The 17,776-nt window shown below is 72.2% G+C and overlaps 6 protein-coding genes across 6 annotated transcripts; 3 read left to right on the top strand and 3 right to left on the bottom strand.

Annotated features, from left to right (window-relative positions):
- Nucleotides 1-775: 775 nt before the first annotated feature.
- On the top strand, nt 776-1,216 carry AURANDRAFT_6481 (hypothetical protein; the record flags this gene model as incomplete). The annotated part of the gene is made up of 1 exon (XM_009040166.1): nt 776-1,216. A coding segment is annotated over one exon (441 nt), but the record flags the coding sequence as incomplete, so codon positions are not given.
- Nucleotides 1,217-1,419: 203 nt separating this feature from the next.
- Nucleotides 1,420-5,557, bottom strand: AURANDRAFT_65313 (hypothetical protein; the record flags this gene model as incomplete). Its single annotated transcript, XM_009040190.1, has 2 exons — nt 1,420-2,280; nt 2,471-5,557. 2 exons carry the CDS (start codon nt 5,555-5,557, stop codon nt 1,420-1,422), a joined length of 3,948 nt encoding a protein of 1,315 aa, XP_009038438.1.
- Nucleotides 5,558-6,542: 985 nt separating this feature from the next.
- Nucleotides 6,543-7,616, bottom strand: AURANDRAFT_28636 (hypothetical protein; the record flags this gene model as incomplete). The annotated part of the gene is made up of 1 exon (XM_009040189.1): nt 6,543-7,616. One exon carries the CDS (start codon nt 7,614-7,616, stop codon nt 6,543-6,545), a length of 1,074 nt encoding a protein of 357 aa, XP_009038437.1.
- Nucleotides 7,617-8,852: 1,236 nt separating this feature from the next.
- AURANDRAFT_65311 (hypothetical protein) lies at nt 8,853-9,844 on the top strand (the record flags this gene model as incomplete). The annotated part of the gene is made up of 2 exons (XM_009040367.1): nt 8,853-9,583; nt 9,826-9,844. The coding sequence occupies 2 exons, from the start codon at nt 8,853-8,855 to the stop codon at nt 9,842-9,844; spliced, it is 750 nt and encodes a 249-aa protein (XP_009038615.1).
- Nucleotides 9,845-12,036: 2,192 nt separating this feature from the next.
- On the bottom strand, nt 12,037-16,307 carry AURANDRAFT_65310 (hypothetical protein; the record flags this gene model as incomplete). The annotated part of the gene is made up of 2 exons (XM_009040188.1): nt 12,037-16,065; nt 16,242-16,307. 2 exons carry the CDS (start codon nt 16,305-16,307, stop codon nt 12,037-12,039), a joined length of 4,095 nt encoding a protein of 1,364 aa, XP_009038436.1.
- Nucleotides 16,308-17,189: 882 nt separating this feature from the next.
- On the top strand, nt 17,190-17,572 carry AURANDRAFT_9018 (hypothetical protein; the record flags this gene model as incomplete). The annotated part of the gene is made up of 2 exons (XM_009040368.1): nt 17,190-17,351; nt 17,462-17,572. Coding segments are annotated over 2 exons (273 nt in total), but the record flags the coding sequence as incomplete, so codon positions are not given.
- Nucleotides 17,573-17,776: the final 204 nt, after the last annotated feature.

Below are 17,776 nucleotides of genomic sequence, written 5' to 3'. Positions count from 1 at the left end.
GCTGTCGCCGACATCAGCGTCGGCGCTGCTGCTACCTCGCGTCGAGAGCCCCCCGGCCCACTTTATGTGCCCCGCCCCCCACGCCGACGACCGCTCGGACCCCGACCTCGCCGAGGCCGCCCGCGAGGCCGCGCTCATCGCCGAGGAGAACCGGATCTTAAACAGTTGCGCGGATACGGCCCGGTTCCGGAGCCGGAGCCGCCCCATGGAGACGGGCCCCCACGGCACGGCCGTGAAGCGGCCCCGGGCGGCGACCATGTCGCCCCCCGTGACGCAGCGCCCCATCCCGCGGCGCCCCCGGGCCGAGTCGGACTTCGTCTTGTCGACGCCGCGCCGGAAGCTCATCGAGGTCAAGACCGACTGGCTCCCCGCCCACCTCGCGCCGTCGGCCATCCCGCGTTTGAGCGTGGCCCTCGAGACCTGCGGCGGGGCCGCGTCCGGCCGCCGGCGCCGCGTGTCCATCACGTGCGACCGGCGGCGGCGGACGACGGTGTCCGTCGACGCGCGGCTCCTCGCGGCGACGGTCGCGTTCGCGGTCGTCTCCGGCGCGTCGGCCTTCTCCATGGCGCCCCTGAGCCTCCTCCACGTCAAGGGCCCCGGCCGCTTCATGCTCTCGAAGCCCGTCGCGCCCGTCTTCGGCGAGGTGCCGACGTACCCGGCGCCGAACGGCCACGTCGCGCGCTTCTACCAGTCCGCGGCCTACCTCGACCGCCACGCCGGCGGCGCGCTACGGGAGGCCGTGGACGTCGCGGCCAGGGCCCACGAGCACCAGCGCCGCAAGTCCGGCGAGCCCTTCATCGTGCACCCCCTGCACGTCGCGACCGTGTTAGCGGATCTCCGCATGGACGCGGACACGGTCATGGCCGGGCTGCTCCACGACACGGTCGAGGACACGTCGCTGACCGTGGGCGACATCCAGGCGACCTTCGGCGACGCCGTCGCGCGCATCGTCGAGGGCGTCACCGACGAGCCGACGCAGATCGATAGTGAAAACCAGCAGGACCTGTTGTTGTCCATGTCCTCCGAGTGGCGCGTCGCGTTGGTGAAGCTCGCGGACCGCCTCCACAACATGCGCACGCTCAAGCACATGCCCAAGGAGAAGCGCATCAAGAAGGCCAAGGAGACGATGGAGCTCTTCGTGCCCCTGGCGCGGAAGATGGGCATCACGCCCATCTACGAGGAGCTGTTGGACCTGTGCTCCGAGACGCTCCTGCCGCGCGGCGGGCGGCTGCTGCCCGGCGCCGCGAAGCACGCGCTCATGACCGCGGCCGCGCCCGCGAACCTCGACTCCACGCTCGCCAAGCTCAACATCGACCTCGACACGCACCACGCCCGGTGGCAGAGCCACCTCGACGCCTACCCCGCCGTGTCGCTGACCCCCTGTACCTCCGTCGAGTGCTAGACGTTAACATACCAGCACTACCGCGGGAGCGCGGCCGCGAAGTCCGCGTAGGTCGGGTGGCCCGTGCGCGGCGCGACCCGCTCGGCCCACTGCCGGTCCAGGAACGCGACCGCGTCCGCGTCCAAGGCCGCCGTCGCCGCCGTCGCGGCGCGCACGCGGTCCGACGGCACGTAGGACGACGGGTCGCCCATGCGGCCGACGTCGACGAGCCGTCGGTAGGTCCAGGACTCGTCGAACTTGGACGCGTGCGCGCGCATGGCCTCGCGCGTGCAGAGCGCCGCGACGGCGTCGAGCTCCGCCGGCGACCGCTCCAGGCCCATGAACGCCGCGAGGGCCGGCAGCGCGCCGCGCGCGTCCTCCGCGAGGTCCTCGAACGCCACGACGTGCACGTTCTCGAGGTGCCGGCACTCCCAGAACTCGACGTAGTAGTCCCAGAGCGCCGCGCCGAAGCGCATGTTCTCCACGACGAAGCGCTCGTCGCGGCAGAACTGGGACGCGTTCGCGTACTTGCGCAGCGGTGGGATGTCCTTGCCCGCGGGTCCCAGGAAGTGCCACCAGCTCAGGATCGTCGTCGCCGGGTCGCGCACGGTGCACAGGTAGCGCCCGCCGCGCGGCTGCGCGGACAGGCGCTGGTGCGTCTTGAAGAGCCGCGGCGCCGCGACCTGGTCCGCGTCGCAGTCGATGCCCAGGTCCCAGCTCAGCGGCGGCCACGGCGCGACCTGGTAGATGTCGTCGAAATCCAAATCGCCGCCCGTTCGCAGCTGGTGGCAGATCATCGTGAGCCAGGTCGTGCCCGTCTTTGGTGCTGTGGCGATGAAGACGTCCGTCGGGCGTACGCGGAGCGCGAGGGCGCGCGCGATCGATTCGGCCGAGTATTCCTGGGCCGAGTGGTCCTGCGCACGTCTCCCGATCAGTTTGCTCATTTCGTCTTGCTCGTCGTCGACATCCAGGGCTGCCATCACGGAGAGCCTCGATCGAGCAGCCCCTTCAACATCAAGTTCAACCACGTTAGAATCACAATTCGAGGTCCTCGTCGGGATCCGGAAAGTGCTCCGGCGCGTCGACGACGGCCTTCTCAGGCGTCAGGAAGAGGCCGCAGGCGCCGCACTCGACGCCGTCGCCCGCCGCCGCGTCGTCGACGCCGCCGACGACGATCGGCGCGGGGTCGTCGTCCGAATCCGAATCGTCGTCGTCGTCGACGAGCGCCTCGAAGTCGACGGTCCTCCGGGGCTGGGGCGCGACCTCGAGCCCCGGCGGTGGCTCCCGCTTGCCGGCGACGCTGCCGACGCGGAGCGCGGCGAGCGCGCGCTCGATCGACTTTTCCCGATGCCGCACGCTTTCCGTCGCGGCGTCGAGGCCCTGGCGCGCGGACGCCTCGAGCTCGTGCATCTTCTCCCGCGCGTGGCTCATCTCCTCGGCGAACTCGCCCATGGCCTGGTTCAGCAGCCGCCGCTCGCGCGCGAGGTCCGCGCGGACCAAGGCCAACGACCCCAAAAGCGCCGCGACCTGCAGCGCGATCGACGCGTAGGCCACGGGCGCGTCCGTGCCCGCGGTCTCGATCATCAGCAGGCAGAGCAGGTTCAGCGTCACGAGCCACTGGAGCGACTCCGCCAGCAGGTCGTCGGAGTCGGAGATGAACGGCGCGTACGTGCTGTAGAGCTTGATCGACGCGAGTGACACGACGACCGCGAAGAAGATGCGCGTCTTCGAGCCGTGGAAGAGCAGCAAGAACGACGTCGACAGCAGGCGCCGGGCGATCTCCATGACCTCCCACCACCACCGCGGCGGCTCGTAGGGCGCGAAGAGCAGCGTGAGGTGGCGGACGTCCGGGTTCGCGCCGCGCGTCCGGATCTGCAGCGCGAGCCTGTCCTCGTCGAGCATGCGCCCCTCGTCGGCCGACGCCCGGCCGTAGACGCGGTGCACGTCGCCCGCCGCGCTCCGCGTCATCGACGCGCGGCGCCGCTTCTCGTCCGTAGGGGCGACGCTCACGGGCGGGTCGATGTCGCGGCGCCGCCGGTAGAGGAGCGCGAAGTAGAGCAGGGGCACGCCCAGGGGCCAGACGAGGATCATGAGCGTCGCGTAGGCGCGGTAGCAGGCGTAGGTCCAGCCCTCGCAGCGCACGCTGTAGTCGTGGCGCATGTAGGGCGTCGCGCCGTCGCCGTCGCGGCCGTCGAGCGCCTCGCAGTCGTAGATCGCTAAAATCTCCGTCGTCACGGCGGGGAGCACGACGTAGGTGACGAGCACGCCGACGGTGGCCGTCGCGACCTTGACGTCCCCGTCGGCGACGCGGTCGGAGAGGAGCGACCGGAGCCACGTGGCCCCGGAGACCGCCGCTACAAAAACGATCGGCGCGAGCGTCGCGAAGAGCAGGCCCGTGTAGTAGTCGCCGCCACTACAGCGGAAGGGAAAGAGGGCGCCAAAGTCCAGCGAGACGACGTCGAGCGCGTGGTACTGCTTTTCCAGGACCGACGGCAGCGACACGTCCGGCAGCAGCGCGGGCTGCGAGTAGACGATCTGGAACGCGACGAACATGATGCGCCACTTGGACTTGAGCTTGTTCATGAGCCGCCCCGTCGCGACGGCGCGCTTCGTCGCCGCCGCGTCGGAGCCCAGCGACGAGAGGTAGCGCCCCAGGAGGACGAGGGCGGCGCAGGACACCGCGAGGCCCACGGCCGTCCGCGCGCCGAGGGATTTACCGCAGGCGTGGCAGTGGCCCGCGTCGTTGAGGTAGGAGCCGCGCTTGCAGACGGAGCAGTAGGGGCCGTCGGGCTCGTAGTCCTCCTCCGCGCACCCCACCGTCGGCCCGCCGGGGCACGCCTCGTCGCCGCCGACGCACCTGAGGGCCTCCGTGGACCGGCCGTGCATGCGCATGAACCCCGCTTCCAGCGGGAGCGCGCTCAGCGTGACGTCCGTCGTCTCGCACTCGAAGCCCTCGGACGGGCACGCCAAGCACTCGCCGGTCTCGTCGTCGCGGTAGCTGCCCGTGACGCAGAGGTCGCAGCTCGTCGCCGCGCCCTCGACGGTCGTCGCGCCGTCGACGCAGGCCTGGCAGGACCCGTAAAAAGCGCCGTCGTCTAAGACCGTGTAGTAGGCCTCGGGGCACCGCGCCGCCTGCACCACGACGAGGCTCCAGTCCAAGTAGTCGTCCGTGACGCGAATCGTCTCGTAGAAATAGCCCGCGTCCGCGTCGTGGACCACCGTGTCGTTTCTCCACAAATTCAGCGCGTCGAGGTAGGCGACGGACCGATTGATCAGCGCGACGGGATGATCCGCGCCGTCGTAGAAGAGCGCCGGCGGCTTCGACCCCACGTACGTCGGGTCCCAGAGCTGCGTCGAGTTCCGGATGGAGCTCAGCACGACGCGCCCCGTCGGCCGCTCGCGCACGTAGGCGAGCACGTCGTCGTCGTCGTAGTCGGCGAGCACGGTCCGGAAGCCGCGGTCGAGCACGTCGAGGAGCAGCGCCGTGCAGCCGACGCCCTGGAAGGCGCCCCGCGCGGAGAGGAGCGACGAGCAGAGCGCCATGGAGTGGTCCGTCGACGGGTAGCTGGCGTTGCCCGGCGGGTGGTACTGCGTCGCCGACAGCGTCGAGTCGCGGAAGATGGAGCTCCACGAGGACACGGCCGTCGCGCCGTCGCCCTGCAGCGCGACGAGCGTCTTGTACCAGCCGCGCTGCCGCGGGTCGTAGGCGATGGCGCTGAGCTGGTCCCTCCGGTGGCCCGTGACGGGCTCGATGGCGTAGTAGGCGCGGCACTGCTCGTCGATGCCCCAGTCCGGGCACGTGCTGTTCTCGTCGTCGATCCAGCCGATGGCGCGGCCGCCGCCCGCCGCGAGGACGACGCCCTCGTTGTAGTAGCCGATGAACGCGCCGTTCGTGAACCCGGAGTAGATGAAGTAGACGTCGCTCGACGACGCCAGCAGCTCCGTGTAGAGCAGCGCGCGCACGTCCTCGAGCAGGAGCGTGCCGTTGTAGAGCCAGGCCGTGTCGAAGGCGCCGGAGAGGATGGCCGAGTTCGTCTGGTGCTCCGCCAGGCTCTGGAAGAGGCTCAGCTCCAGCAGCGTCGCGATCTCCGTCGAGAAGCCGTAGCGCGCCGGCGCGTCGGCGGCGGCGGGCCGGGCCGCCAAGGCCGCGACGGCGACGAGGGCTGCGCGCCGCATCGCGGAGCTGCCGCGGCGCAGCAGCAATGAGTTTGGGAGATGAGTCCTCGATCGGCTGCCCGAAACTGGCGCAAGTGCAATGATGCTTCATCGTCGACCTGCGCCAAAAGCTTATGGCAAAGCTTATGGCAAAAGCCGCAGCCCAATGAGCGCCTTACTGCGCGCTCTCGCAAGCTGCGCAGTCGCAGCAGCCTACTCGGGACGCACGGCGCCCGGACGCCTGAAGTTCGTCGACGACTACTTGCTGCTGCGGGAGCGCGACGCGCTCTTCGCCGGCGGCGAGGGCACGCCCGTCTTCTGCGACGTAGGCGTCGGCGACACGGCGTCGACGACGCTCGAGCTCGCGGCGGCGCTCGCCGACGAGGACGCGCCGCCGCTCGTGCTCGGCCTCGAGGCCGACGGCAAGCGCGCGGACACCGCGCGCGCGAGCGTCGCCGGCTACCAAAATGTCGAGGTCCGCCAGACCGACGGCCGCTTCGCGCTGCCGCTGCGCGCCGGCGAGCGCTGCGTCGGCGCGCGCGCGATGAACGTCTTCCGGAGCGGCTACCGCGAAAGCGACGTCGCGCCGGCCGTGGAGGCCCTGGGCCGCGGCCTCGCGCGCGGCGCGCCGCTCGTCGAGGGGAGCTGCTCCCGCGCGGGCGACGCGGGCGTGGCGCACGTGCTCCGGCGCGGCGACGACGGACTGGAGCGCGAGGCGCTGCTCTTCGCCATCGATCCGGAGCGCGGCAACGGCTTCGCGCCGATGGCTCTGCGGCCCTACCTGCCCCGGGACCTGCGCTGGCACTTCAAGCGCGGCCACGGGGTTTATGGCTTTTTCGAGGCGTGGACCGATGCCTGGAAGAGTTCGCGGCGCGAGGGCGCGCGCGACACGGACGCCGCGTTCCGATTGAGCGCGCGCGCGCTTGCGGACGACCACCCCGTCGAGCTCCTCGCCGCGGGCCTCCTGCTCTGGACGCCCGCGGGCGGCGTGCCTCGATAATGGTTCCTATGTACCCCAGCCCCGGTCGCGCGCCCAGGCGCGCTGCTCGGCGCGCGTCTTGAAGCTCCAGAAGAGGAGCGTCGCCGTCTTTTGGCCGCGGCCCGTCGCGACGACGGTCGTGTCCTTGACGCGGAGCCGCTTGAGCGCCCCCTCGAGGACGGGGAGCAGCTTCTGCCGCGAGACGAGCGACGAGAACCAGAGGCAGGAATCCCGGAAGCGCGCGCTCTCCGCGATCATGTCCGAGACGAAGCGGCGCTCGCCGCCGGGCGTCCAGAGCTCCGAGTCGCCGCCGCCGAAGTTGTCCGAGCCCTCTTCGTTGCCGGCGGACGCGACGTAGGTCGGGTTCCGCTTCTTCGAGGCCTTGGCGAGCTGGCGCCGCTTGCGCGCGTTCTCCGCCTCGAAGGCGTCGCGACTCTCGTAAAACGGCGGGTTGCACATCGTGAAGTCGACCGGGCCGTCGAGCACGCGCTCGAAGCACGCGGCTGGATTGGGCTGGCGGCGGACGCGGACGCGGTCCGCCAGGCCGTTGCGCTCCGCGAGGTTTTTCGCGTGCGCGCAGGACGCCGCGTCGACGTCGCTCGCGACGAACCGCCAGCCGTAGGCGCCGTGGCCGAGCAGCGGGTAGATCAGCGACGCGCCCGTCCCGACGTCGAGGCCCACGACGTCCGCCGGCGGCGCCGCGAGGCCGCCGCTCGTCGCGAGCACGTCGGCGACGTGGTGCACGTAGTCCGCGCGCGACGGCACGGGCGGGCAGAGCGACCGCGGCGGCAGCGACCAGTCCCCGACGCCGTAGTCGCTCGCGAGGAGCGCGCGGTTGAGCTCGAGGACGGCGCGCGGGTCGCCCCAGTCGACCGTGTCGCGCCGGCCGATGGCGTCCGCCGCCGCGATGACGTGCGCGGAGAGCCGCGGATTGCTGGCGACCAGGGCGTCGAAGTCGTAGGAGCCGGCGAAGGCGTTGCGCGGATGGCCCTGGACGACGATCGCGCGCCGCCGCGGGCGCGCTGCGAGGCCGCGCCGCGCGTGGCATTTGGCACTAGTGCTGAGGGCATTCGTGCTGCGGATAAATGCTGCGCAGAGCATGGCAGCGCGCCTCATTTCTCATGCGACCATGCCTTGAGAGCCGCAAAGCGAGGCGCCATTGCAGAGCCTTGCGGCAAGCACGACTTCAATGACTTCAACATGACATCGTGCTCAATGCTAATACGCCTCTAGCCTAGGCGAGGTGCGTCGTCCGCGCCTCGGGCTTCGCCGGCCCCGCCTTGATGGCCGCGAGGACGTCCGCGTAGGCCGCCTTGGCGTCGTCGCTGCCGGCCTTGGCCGCCTTGAGCAGCCAGGCGCTCGCCTCGTCCAAGTCCTTCTTGACCCCTGTGCCGTTGGCATAGCACGTGCCTAGCAGGTACATGGCCGAGACCTCCTCCTGCTCCGCCGCGCGCGTCCAGTACTTCGCCGCGCGGACCTGGTCCCTGGCGACGACTTGCCCAATGAAGAGGAGGTACGCGAGCGACGACTGCGCCGTGGCGTCGCCCGCGTCCGCGGCCAGCTGCCAGAGGTTGACGGCCTCGCGGGCGTCTTGGTCGACGCCGCGCCCCTCGAGGTAGCAGCGGCCGAGGTGCGACCGCGCCGCGGGCAGCCCCTGGTCGGCCGCCAAACGGAAGAGGCGCGCGGCCTCCGCCGGGTCGTCGTCGCTCACGCGGCTGGCTTTCAAAGTTTGGGCCTGCGCGTTGCCCTCGGCGACGCGCGCGTCGAGCCGCTCGAGGTACTCGTCGAGGTCTTTGGCCGCCGGCGCGCCGCAGAGCTTGCACGTCTTCGCTTCGTTGCGGCCCGACGAGCACTCTCTGCGGACGACCTTGCTGCAGCAGACCTCGAAGAAGCACGACGCCGAGCTCGTCGGCAGGGCCTTCGTGCAGACGGGGCAGGTGTCCCGCGCCGGCTCCGGCTCCTCGTCCTCCGGTGCCGGAGGCGTTGCTTCTTCCTGTCTCGGCGGCGGCGGCGTCGGCGCCGGCGCCGGCGCGTCAGCGCTTACCGGTTGGCGCTTTTTCTTCAGCGCGACCAGCAGCGCGACCAGCAAGATGGCGCAGAGCGCCGCGAGAAGCAGCGTCAGGCCCATGACCGAATGACGCGAGGCGCGCGGCAGCCCGTTCTAGGCTAGGAGAGGTTAACAGCTAGAGGGCCAGCGTCAGGCCCATGACCGAATGACGGAGGCGGGCAGCCCGTTCAATCTATCGGCTTGACGCGTTTGAGCAGCTAAGTTGCAGTTCTCGCAGTGCGATGGTGACTAGAATCTGTCACCCCTAAACACCAAAACCGCCGCATCCGATGGTCAAGTTCGGCGCGCGCTTCGAGGAGAGCCGCCTGAAGCGGCGCTGGTCCGCCTACGCCGTCGACTACGAGCGCCTCAAGCTGCTGCTCAAGGTCGCGCAGACCGCTCATTACGCGAAACCGGCGCACGTCAAGCTGTCCAACTTCGGGCGCGACGCGTCGAGCCGGGGCCTGCTCGACTTCGTCGCCGCGAAGCGGCCCATGGACGCCTTCCTCGCCGCGGGCCTCGACGGCGCCGAGCGCGCGGCGCTCGAGGCGGCGCGCCAGAGCTCCGTCGTCGCCGCGCTCGAGGGCGACGACGACGAGGCGGCGCCGCGGCGCGGCGCGGGCCACTGGACGCGCGCGCTCTTCGGCGTCAAGGACGCGTCCTGCGCCTTCCTGCTCCACGGCTTCGACGTCGCCCTGGCGGGCGAGGTCGCCGAGGCCGAGTCGCTCTACCGCCGCGAGGTCGAGGGCCTCGAGCGGCGCTGGCGCGCGCTCAAGCCGTCGTGCGTGGCCAAGGCGTCCGGGCCGCTGCGCCTGAGTTTGGCGGCGCTGGACAGCGAGGCGCGGGAGCTCGTGGACTTCCGCGCGTGGAATCTGGTCGCGTGCGGCAAGATCTGCAAGAAGCGCGACAAGATCTTCAAGGACGAGGCGCCGATCCGGGACCGCGTGCGCGCGGCGCTCGACGGGCGGGCGTGCTGGGTGCCCGGGTCGCTGGACGCGCTGCTGCGGGACCTCGCGGCGGCGTTCGGCCGCGTCGCGGGCTGCGCCGCCGACGTCGCCGACTGTGTAGATTCCAAACCTTCAACCCGACTTCAATGTGAGCGTATGCGACATTTTCAACGCAACTTCTTCGGCTGTACTTCGAGAACTCGACGAGAGCAATCGATTCGTCCAAAAATCAGCCAAATCGACTTCGATTTGACCGAGCTAGAGAATTCTGAAGTTTGGTCAGGACCACCCAAACCAGTGGTTGATTTCCACACAGGTCGCCGAGGCGGAGCTGAAGCTGCTGTCGACGTACCGGGGCGAGGAGGCGCCGCCGCCCGTCGACGACCCGGCCCAGTTCCTGCGGCCCGTGAGCTCGCTCATGGACCTGAGCAACGGGTTGTTGAAGCGCAACACGTCGAGCCCCGCGCTCCTGGCCGCCGCGGCGGAGGCGGAGTGCCGCGTCGTCTTCCTGGACGTCGACGGCGTGCTCCACGCGGTCGACGTCCAGGACGAGGACGTCTTCGAGGCCAAGTGCGTGGACCAGCTCGTGGCCATCGTCGAGGCGACGGGCTGCCGGCTCGTGCTGAGCTCCGCGTGGCGGCAATGGCCCGCGATGGTTTTACGGGTGGAAGCTTTACTGGCGTCGCGCGGCCTGGAGCCGCTGCTGGGGCAGACGCCGAGCCTCGTCGCGGGCACGCGCGAGCACGAGATCCGCGCCTGGCTGGACCGCAACTTCGGCAAGGCGTCGGCGTACCCGCAGTGGATCGCGCTCGACGACGGCCGGTTGGACGGGCTCCGGGGGCACCTCGTGCGCACGGACGGCTTGGTGGGGCTCACGCCCATGGACGCGCGGCGCGCCGTCGGCCTGCTCAAGGGCTCGACGGGCGGGCGCTGCGGGCCGGGCGGCCGCTGCGTCTTCTGCGCGCGCGGGCCCGCGCCGATCCCCGAGCGCCTGGCGACGCTCCGCGCGTCGTCCGACCCGCCCGTGTGCGCCGTCGCCGTCGACGGGGTCCGCTCGCCCGGGAAGATGGTGCGCACGCCGTCGCCGACGGCGTCCTCGAACCGGACCATCTCGCCGTCGAAGAAGGACGGGTCCACGGCGTCGAAGGCGTCGAAGTCGTCGATCTTCAAGTCGCTCGCGAGCCCTGCGCCCAAACGGACGCTGAGCTCCGCGTCCCTCGCGAACCTGGCGCGGTCGCTCTCGGGGTCGCCGCCGCGCGGGGTCCGCAAGGCGCTGTCGACGCGGAGCGCGGGCTCGTCCATCGACGAGGACCTCGGGTCGACGATCGCCTTTGGGGCGCTCGTCGACGTCGTCGTCGAGCGGCGGCCCGAGCTGGGCCTGGCGCCGCTGGGCAAGGGCGCCTACGCGCAGGTCATCACCTTCACGTCGCCGACGGCGGTGGTCCTCGAGGACGGCGCGCGCGTCATCGCGACGGACCTCGCCGTGAAGATCGGCACGTGGACTTCCGAGGCCCACTTCGACCGCGAGTGCGAGACGCAGAAAGCGGCCGCCGCGGAAGCGTTAGCACCCGCGCTCTACGGCGGCGCCTGGCGGGGCGGCCCCCGGGGCCTCGGCGTCATCGTCATGCGGCGCCTGACGACGCCAACCTACTACAAGTGGCTCTCGTGGCTCACGACGGACCTGCGGCGCGCGGGGCTCGGGTCCGCGGACGGCGGCTGGGCCGTGGACCCCAAGGTCCAGCACCTGCCGCTCGTCCAGGCCTGGGCCGCCGAGGTGCGCCAGCTCAAGCAGAAGCTGGCGCTCCTCGACATCCGCCACGGCCTGTGTGGAAATCAACCGCTGGTTTGGGACGTCCCGACCAAACTTTGAAATTCTCTAGCTCGGTCAAATCGAAGTCGATTCGGCTGATTTTTGGACGGATCGATTGCTCTCATCTAATTCTCGAAGCACAGCGGAAGTTGTCGTGTCGAACCGTTCGATTACGCGCACATTGAAGTCGGGTTGAAGATTTGGAATCCACACAGGCCACGGCGACGTCCACGAGATGAACATCGTCTTCGAGGTCCCGGGCGAGCGGTCGCGCGCGTTCGCGGCGTTCGCGGCGGGCGACGGCAAGCGCGCGAAGCGCGCGCTCATGGCGGCCATCGCCGCGGGGCCGGGCCGAAGCGGCGTCGAGGTCGTCATGATCGACTTTGGCCAGGCGCGGAAGCTCGGCTGGCTCGGCCGCTGCTGCCTCCGGCTCTGCGGCGACGACGTCCGCCTCGTCGACCCGGACGACGACGACGCGCACTCGGACGCGACGGCGGACTCGGAGCGCGGCGACGCCCTCGCGCACCTCGGCACGCTCCCGACGGCCGTGCAGCGCGAGGACCTCTCGGGCCTCGCGCGGCTGCGCTACGACGTCGAGGCCGCGGCCGCCGCGGCCCGCAGCGTCGCGAGCCCGCGGGCCTAACGTGGGGGGAGTATGTAGGCGGGGTCCTCTTGGGCGAACCCCAAGGCGCGAGAGACGAGCGGGGGCGGGGCTTCTCAGGCCGCGGCGCGGCGCGACCGGCGCGGCCGCGCGGCGGCCGGGGCCTTCTCCGCGGGCGGCGGCGCGGCCGCCGCGTTCTCCTTGTCGGAGAAGGCCTCGTCGTCGTCGGACTCGTCGTCGTCGTCGTCGTCGTCGGCCTTCTTCTTCTTCTTCTTGGCCGCGCGCTTCTTGGGCGCGGGCTTCTTCTTGGGCGCCTTCTTGGCGGTCGGCGGCGCCGCGGGCTCCGCGGCGGGCTTGAGGTCGTCGAGGTCGAGGCGGCCCTCGTGGGCGGCGAGGAGCTTCGTCTCCCAGTCGTCGAGGTAGTCGGCCGTCTTGTCGCCCGGCAGCGGCAGCTTGCGCGCGCGCGCGGCGATGGCGCAGAACGTCTCGTAGACCGGCGCGTCGGCGAGGGCGTCCTTGTAGTCGACGAGCTTCTCGTGGAGCTTGCGGGCGACCTTGTCGCTGAGCTGGAGCTTGGAGAGGCAGAACGCGAAGTCGCGGCGCGCGGCGGCCTGCGCGTCGTCGGCGCCCGCGGCGCCGCGGCCCGCCTCGACGACGCCGTCGTCGTCGGCCTTGGTCGACTCGATGCGCTGGCAGAGCTTCTCGGCCAACGTCTCGACGTGCTTCTCCTTGTCGACGAACTTGAGCAGGAAGCCCATGATCGTCGCGAAGTCGTCCGCGCTGAGCGCGGCGCGCGGGCCCGACGGCCGCTCCTCGGGCGTCGCGACGGCCGCGCCCGGCGCCTTGGCGACGACGAAGCCCGCGACGGCGAGGGCCGCGACGGCCACGGCGGCGCCGCCGGCGTTGGACAGCGGCGCGGCCGCGCCGTCGTCCGACGCGCCGTCGTCGCCGTCGCCGTCGTCGTCGACGACCGCGCGCCGCGCGGCCGAGAGCCGCGAGATGACGTCGGGCACCAGATTGTAGATGGGGCTCGACGTCGCCGTGGACTTGCGGTGGAGCTCGTCGAAGAAGGCCCGGGCGCGCTTCTTGATGCCGCCGTCCTCGTCCACGACGAGGAGCGCGACCTCGGCGACGCCGCCGCCCTTGGCCTTGATCATGTCGTTGAGCGCGAGGTGCGCGAGCGTCGCGAGCGTCGTCGCGCGCACGGTCGCGTCGCCGTCCCGTAAGGCGCCGTAGACGTGCTCCGTCCAGGGCTCGACGGAGTTGGGCTGGCGCGCCGCGAGGTCGCCGAGCGCGACGGCGACGTTGACGCGCGCCCGCGAGTCGGACGCGCGCGCGAGCGTCGTCACGAGCAGGGGCAGGTGGTCGTCGCAGAAGGCCCGCGACACGCAGGCCATCTTCGACAGGCAGAGCACGGCGGCGCGGTGGAGCACGGGCGGCAGCCGCGTCGGCCCGCCGACGCCCGACGCGGTCGGCAGGCCCGCCGCGGCGACGCGCGCGGCCACGGGGCCGAAGCACGACACGAGGTTCGACGCCGCCGCGGGCACGAGCTCGGCCTCGACGAGATGCTGCATGCGCGCCTCGTGCTCCGCGTCGCCGCGGTCCGCGCCCGCGCCGAGCGCGGCCTGGAGGTCCTCGTCGCGGTCCGCGCCGTCCTTGTCGGCCGCGGCGGCGGCCGCGGCCGCGCGCGACGCCGACGCGACCCGCGCCTTCTTGAGCGCGGACCCGAGGTCCTCCGCGGCGGCGAGCAGCTGGAGGCTCACGTGGCCGACGACGTGGAGGAGCCGCGCGAGGTCGCCCGCGGCCGCGTTCACGACGTGGTCCGCGTCGTCGTCGTCGCCGAAGCCGCACTTGGCCGCGAGGGCTTTGACGAAGGCGGAAGCTTCCTGCTCCGGGTCCTCCTCGAGGCCGAAGGTCGCGGCGACGACGGCGTCCGCCGCCGCGTACCACCGGCCGCGGTCGAGGCGCTTGCCGTCGGCGACGAGCGCCGCGCGGAGCGCCGCGCACGACGCGCGCGCCGCGGACCGCGCGGTCTCGTCGCCGCCCGCGCCGGCGCTCAGGTCGCGCACGAGCAAACCCAGGGCCGCGGCGAGGGCGCAGTCGACGGCGCCGTCGTCGCCGACGACGTGGCGCGTCGCGTCGCGGAGCGCGGCGGCGTCGACGACGCCGCGGCCCGCGCCGGCCGCGGCGACCGCGAGGAAGCGGCAGGCCTGGGCCCGCGCGCCCCGCGCGGCGGATCCGGACGCCGCGAGCTCCCAGAGGGCGCGCACGAGCTTGGGCGACGCGATGCGCTCCGCCTTGTCCGCCTTGGCGCCGCCGGCCGCGCGCGCCTTCTCCGAGTCCGCGACGAGCGCCTCGAGGCAGGCGAGGTCGCCGGCGCCGCAGCCGGCGACGAGGGCGCAGGCCCGCGCGGCGCACTCCGCCGGCGGCGCCTTCGTGCCCGCGAGGAGGCTCGACGCGACGACGCGCGCGGCCTCGGCCTTGGCGGCGTCGCTGCCGCTGCACGCGAGCGAGAGCACCGCGACGACGCCGCCCTGGCCGCAGGGCAGGCCGAAGGCCCGCGCGACGCCGAAGAAGGCCGCCGCGCAGGACGCGTCCGTCGCCGTCGCCGACCGCAGGAGCTTGAGCGCCTTCTCGCCCGCGCGCTCGAGGCGATCGACGAACGCGACCGCGGACCCGAAGTACTCGAGCTCCTTGAGCTGCGCGGCCCGCGCCGCCGCCTCCCGCGCCACCGCCTCCTCGTCGACGGCGGGCTCCTCCTCGTCCTCGTCCTCCTCGTCGGCGTCGGCGGCCGCGGCCGCCTTCGCGAGCACGGCCTCGGCCTTGGCGCGGTCCTCCGCGGCGCGGTCCGCCTCGGCGGCGAGCACGACCTTGGCCAGCGCGTCGTAGCGCGCGCGGAAGGGCGCCGGGTCGAGGTGGGGCGCGTAGGGGTTGAACTCGAGGCAGCCGCCGAGCAGCTGGAGCGCGTTCTTGCGGACCTGCGCGGTCTTGTCCTTGAGCCGCGACGCGCCGACGGCCGTCACGCGCTCGTACCAGGCCAGGGGCACGGCGCGCGCGTCGACGAGGCCCTTGAGCGCCCGCAGCGTCGCACCGCGCGTCCAGTGGCTCGCGTCGCGCGCGCGCTCCTCGACGAGCTCGAAGAGCGCGTCGCGCGTCGCGTCGCCGAGGCGCTCGCGCGCCGCGTCCGTCGACGCGTCGTTCGCGGCGGCGTCCGCGCGCTTCGCCGCGTCGGCCTCGAGGACGGCCGCGAGCGCGGCGACGACGGCGGACCGGAGCGAGTGGTTCGCGGACGACAGGTGCGCCTTGAGCGTGGCGACGTGGGCGAGCGCGGCGGCGGGGCTCCGCGCCCCGAGGTGCTCGACGAAGGTCGCGACCTGCTTGGACGACCGGCTCGCGTCGCCGCAGTCCGCGGCGACGCGGCTCAGCTCCCGGAGCACGTCGCCCGCGACGCGCGCGTCGCCGCGGGCGCCGCAGAGGTGCGCGCAGCACTCCGCCGCCGCCTGGGCGCCGGCCTCGCTCGCGAGCACGAGGTCCTCGACGACGGCCGCCGCCGCGGACGCCGCGAACTCGGCGGGCGCGCCGTAGTACGCCGCGCCGACGACGTCGAACGCGGCCTCGCGGTGGGCCGGCGCGCAGAGCTTCTTGCGCAGGAGCGCCCGCGCGCCCGCGCGGATGAAGAGGAGCAGCGCCGCCTCGTCGACGACGCGCAGGCCCCAGAGCCACGCGACGTCGACGGCCCGGAGCGCGGCCGCGAGGCCCGCGAGGCACGCGAGCCGCGCGGACCGCTGCCAGGCGCCCGCGCCGCCGCCGGCCGCGCCGTCGTCGTCGGACTCGTCGTCGTCGGCCTTCTGCTTCTTCTTGCCCTTGGGCTTCTTCTTCTCGTCCTCGGCCGCGGCGTCGCACGTCGCGATCGCCTCCTGCGCGAGCACGGCGGCCATGAGGAACGCGTCGCGGCCCGCCTGGAGCTCGGCCTGCGGCAGGCTCGCGCCGGGCCGCAGCGCCTCGCCGGACGCCGCGGCGCCGAGCGCCGTCTCGCAGAGCAGCACCGCGAGCTTCGCGCGCGCGCCCTCGTCGAGCTTCGCCGCGTCCCGCGTCAGCACGTAGAGCTGGTCGAAGTGCTCGGTGACGGCGGCGGCGCCGGCGTCCTGGATGGCGTGGCCGATCTTCGCGATCAGCTTCTTCTGCTCGGAGGGCGTCTTCGGCGGACCGCCCGCCGCGACGGCCTCGTCGACGACATACCTAACGTGCGCCGCGAGTTCGGGCTCGGAAGTCGCGCGGGTGGTGTCGCGGCGCGCGCGCGCGCGTCGGGGAGGGGAAGGACTTGCTTCGAGGTCGGGAGCTCGAGATCTTTCAGGTGGATGGGGACGCTGAAAGCGTCCGACGCCATCGTGCGAGCAACGGGGCTTTTGGGCCGATTTCGCCGGGGGTCCGTCGCGCGCGCGGTCAGGGACGCAGATGACGCAGGGGCGCAGCGGACGAGCTCAAGCTAGCACGCCGCCGGGCTGCGAGGACCTCTCGTTCGGCGGGACACGTCCGAACCTGCGCTGCGGTCCGAGTCCATCGGTCCTCGGAGTCGCAACGGCGGGGCCGGGCCAGGAGCCCCGGCGGCCGCGGGCCGTGGAGCGCCTGGATCGTCGCCTCGCACCGTCGCAGCAGCCGCCTCGCAACCGCCCGCGCGCCGCTCACAGCCACCGTCAAGTCGAGCTCCCGCTCCCGCACCACTCGCAGCGCCTCCGCCGCCGCTCCAGTTCACGACAAACACCGGTATTTTAGCTTTCGGATTCACGAAACTAGCCTCTGCGTTCGGATCAGCCCCTGGCTCCACTTTTTTTCAGCTCCTCTGTGTTAGTCTCATCCTCTGTCTCTCGTCTAGGAAAAAGCAGCAAACTCATGGGTGATCAGAACCGCGAGCGTTCCCGTTCTCCCGTCGGCCGCGCGCCGCCGCCGGCCGAGGGCTCGGCCGCGCAGCGCGGCGACGACGAGGGCAAGCTTTACATCGGCAACATCAGCTACAATGCCCGCCCGCCGCGTCTCGTCTCATCTAGGTTTCAGCGCATTTCCTGACTCTGGTTTCCGGCCATGAACAGAAAAGCGACTTCCGTCTCTCGAACAAAGCGACTTTGTCTCCGTCTCTCGTTTCCCTTTTTCCGAGCCGGGGGTGTAGAACTTTCTGATTCTCAGAAGCAGCTTGGTTGGTCTCACCGCCAGACTTCTCTCTCTCTCTCCAGCTTCCAAACTTCTAACAGTGTGTAAGCGTCCCGTTCTACAGACCGACGAGCGCGAGCTCCGCGACGTCTTCGGCAAGTACGGCGAGATCAAGGACGTCCACCTGCCCACGGACCGGGAGACGGGGCGCCTCCGGGGCTTCGCCTTCCTGTCCTACAACGACACCCGCGACTGCGACGACGCCCTCGCGGCCATGAACGGGCGCGTCTTCCCCCCCCGCCTCCCCCGCCGGGGTCCCGGCCCCGGCGCGCCGCGGCCCGCCCCCGCCTCCTCCCGCGCTCTTCGACGCGCGCCGCCCCCCTCCCTAGGCAAGAGGTCGGCGGGCGCACGCTCCGCGTCTCCAAGGCGCAGCCCCGCGGCAGCGGCGCGGGCCGCCCGCCGCCGAACGGCGACCGCCGCGGCGGCGGCGACGACCGCGGCGGCGGCGACGACCGCCGCGGCGGCTACGACGACCGCCGCGGCGGCGGCGGCTACGACGACCGCCGCGGCGGCTACGACGACCGCCGCGGCGGCGGCGGCTACGACGACCGCCGCGGCGGCGGCGGCTACGACGATCGCCGCGGCGGCGGCGGCTACGACGATCGCCGCGGCGGCTACGACGACCGCCGCGGCGGCTACGACGACCGCCGC

The sequence above is a fragment of the Aureococcus anophagefferens genome (genome assembly GCF_000186865.1).
Source record: "Aureococcus anophagefferens unplaced genomic scaffold AURANscaffold_14, whole genome shotgun sequence".
In the NCBI taxonomy this organism is placed as follows: Eukaryota; class Pelagophyceae; order Pelagomonadales; family Pelagomonadaceae; genus Aureococcus; species Aureococcus anophagefferens.
The sequence above is the reverse complement of the archived record's forward strand: the minus strand, read 5'-3'. Positions and strand labels throughout refer to the sequence as shown.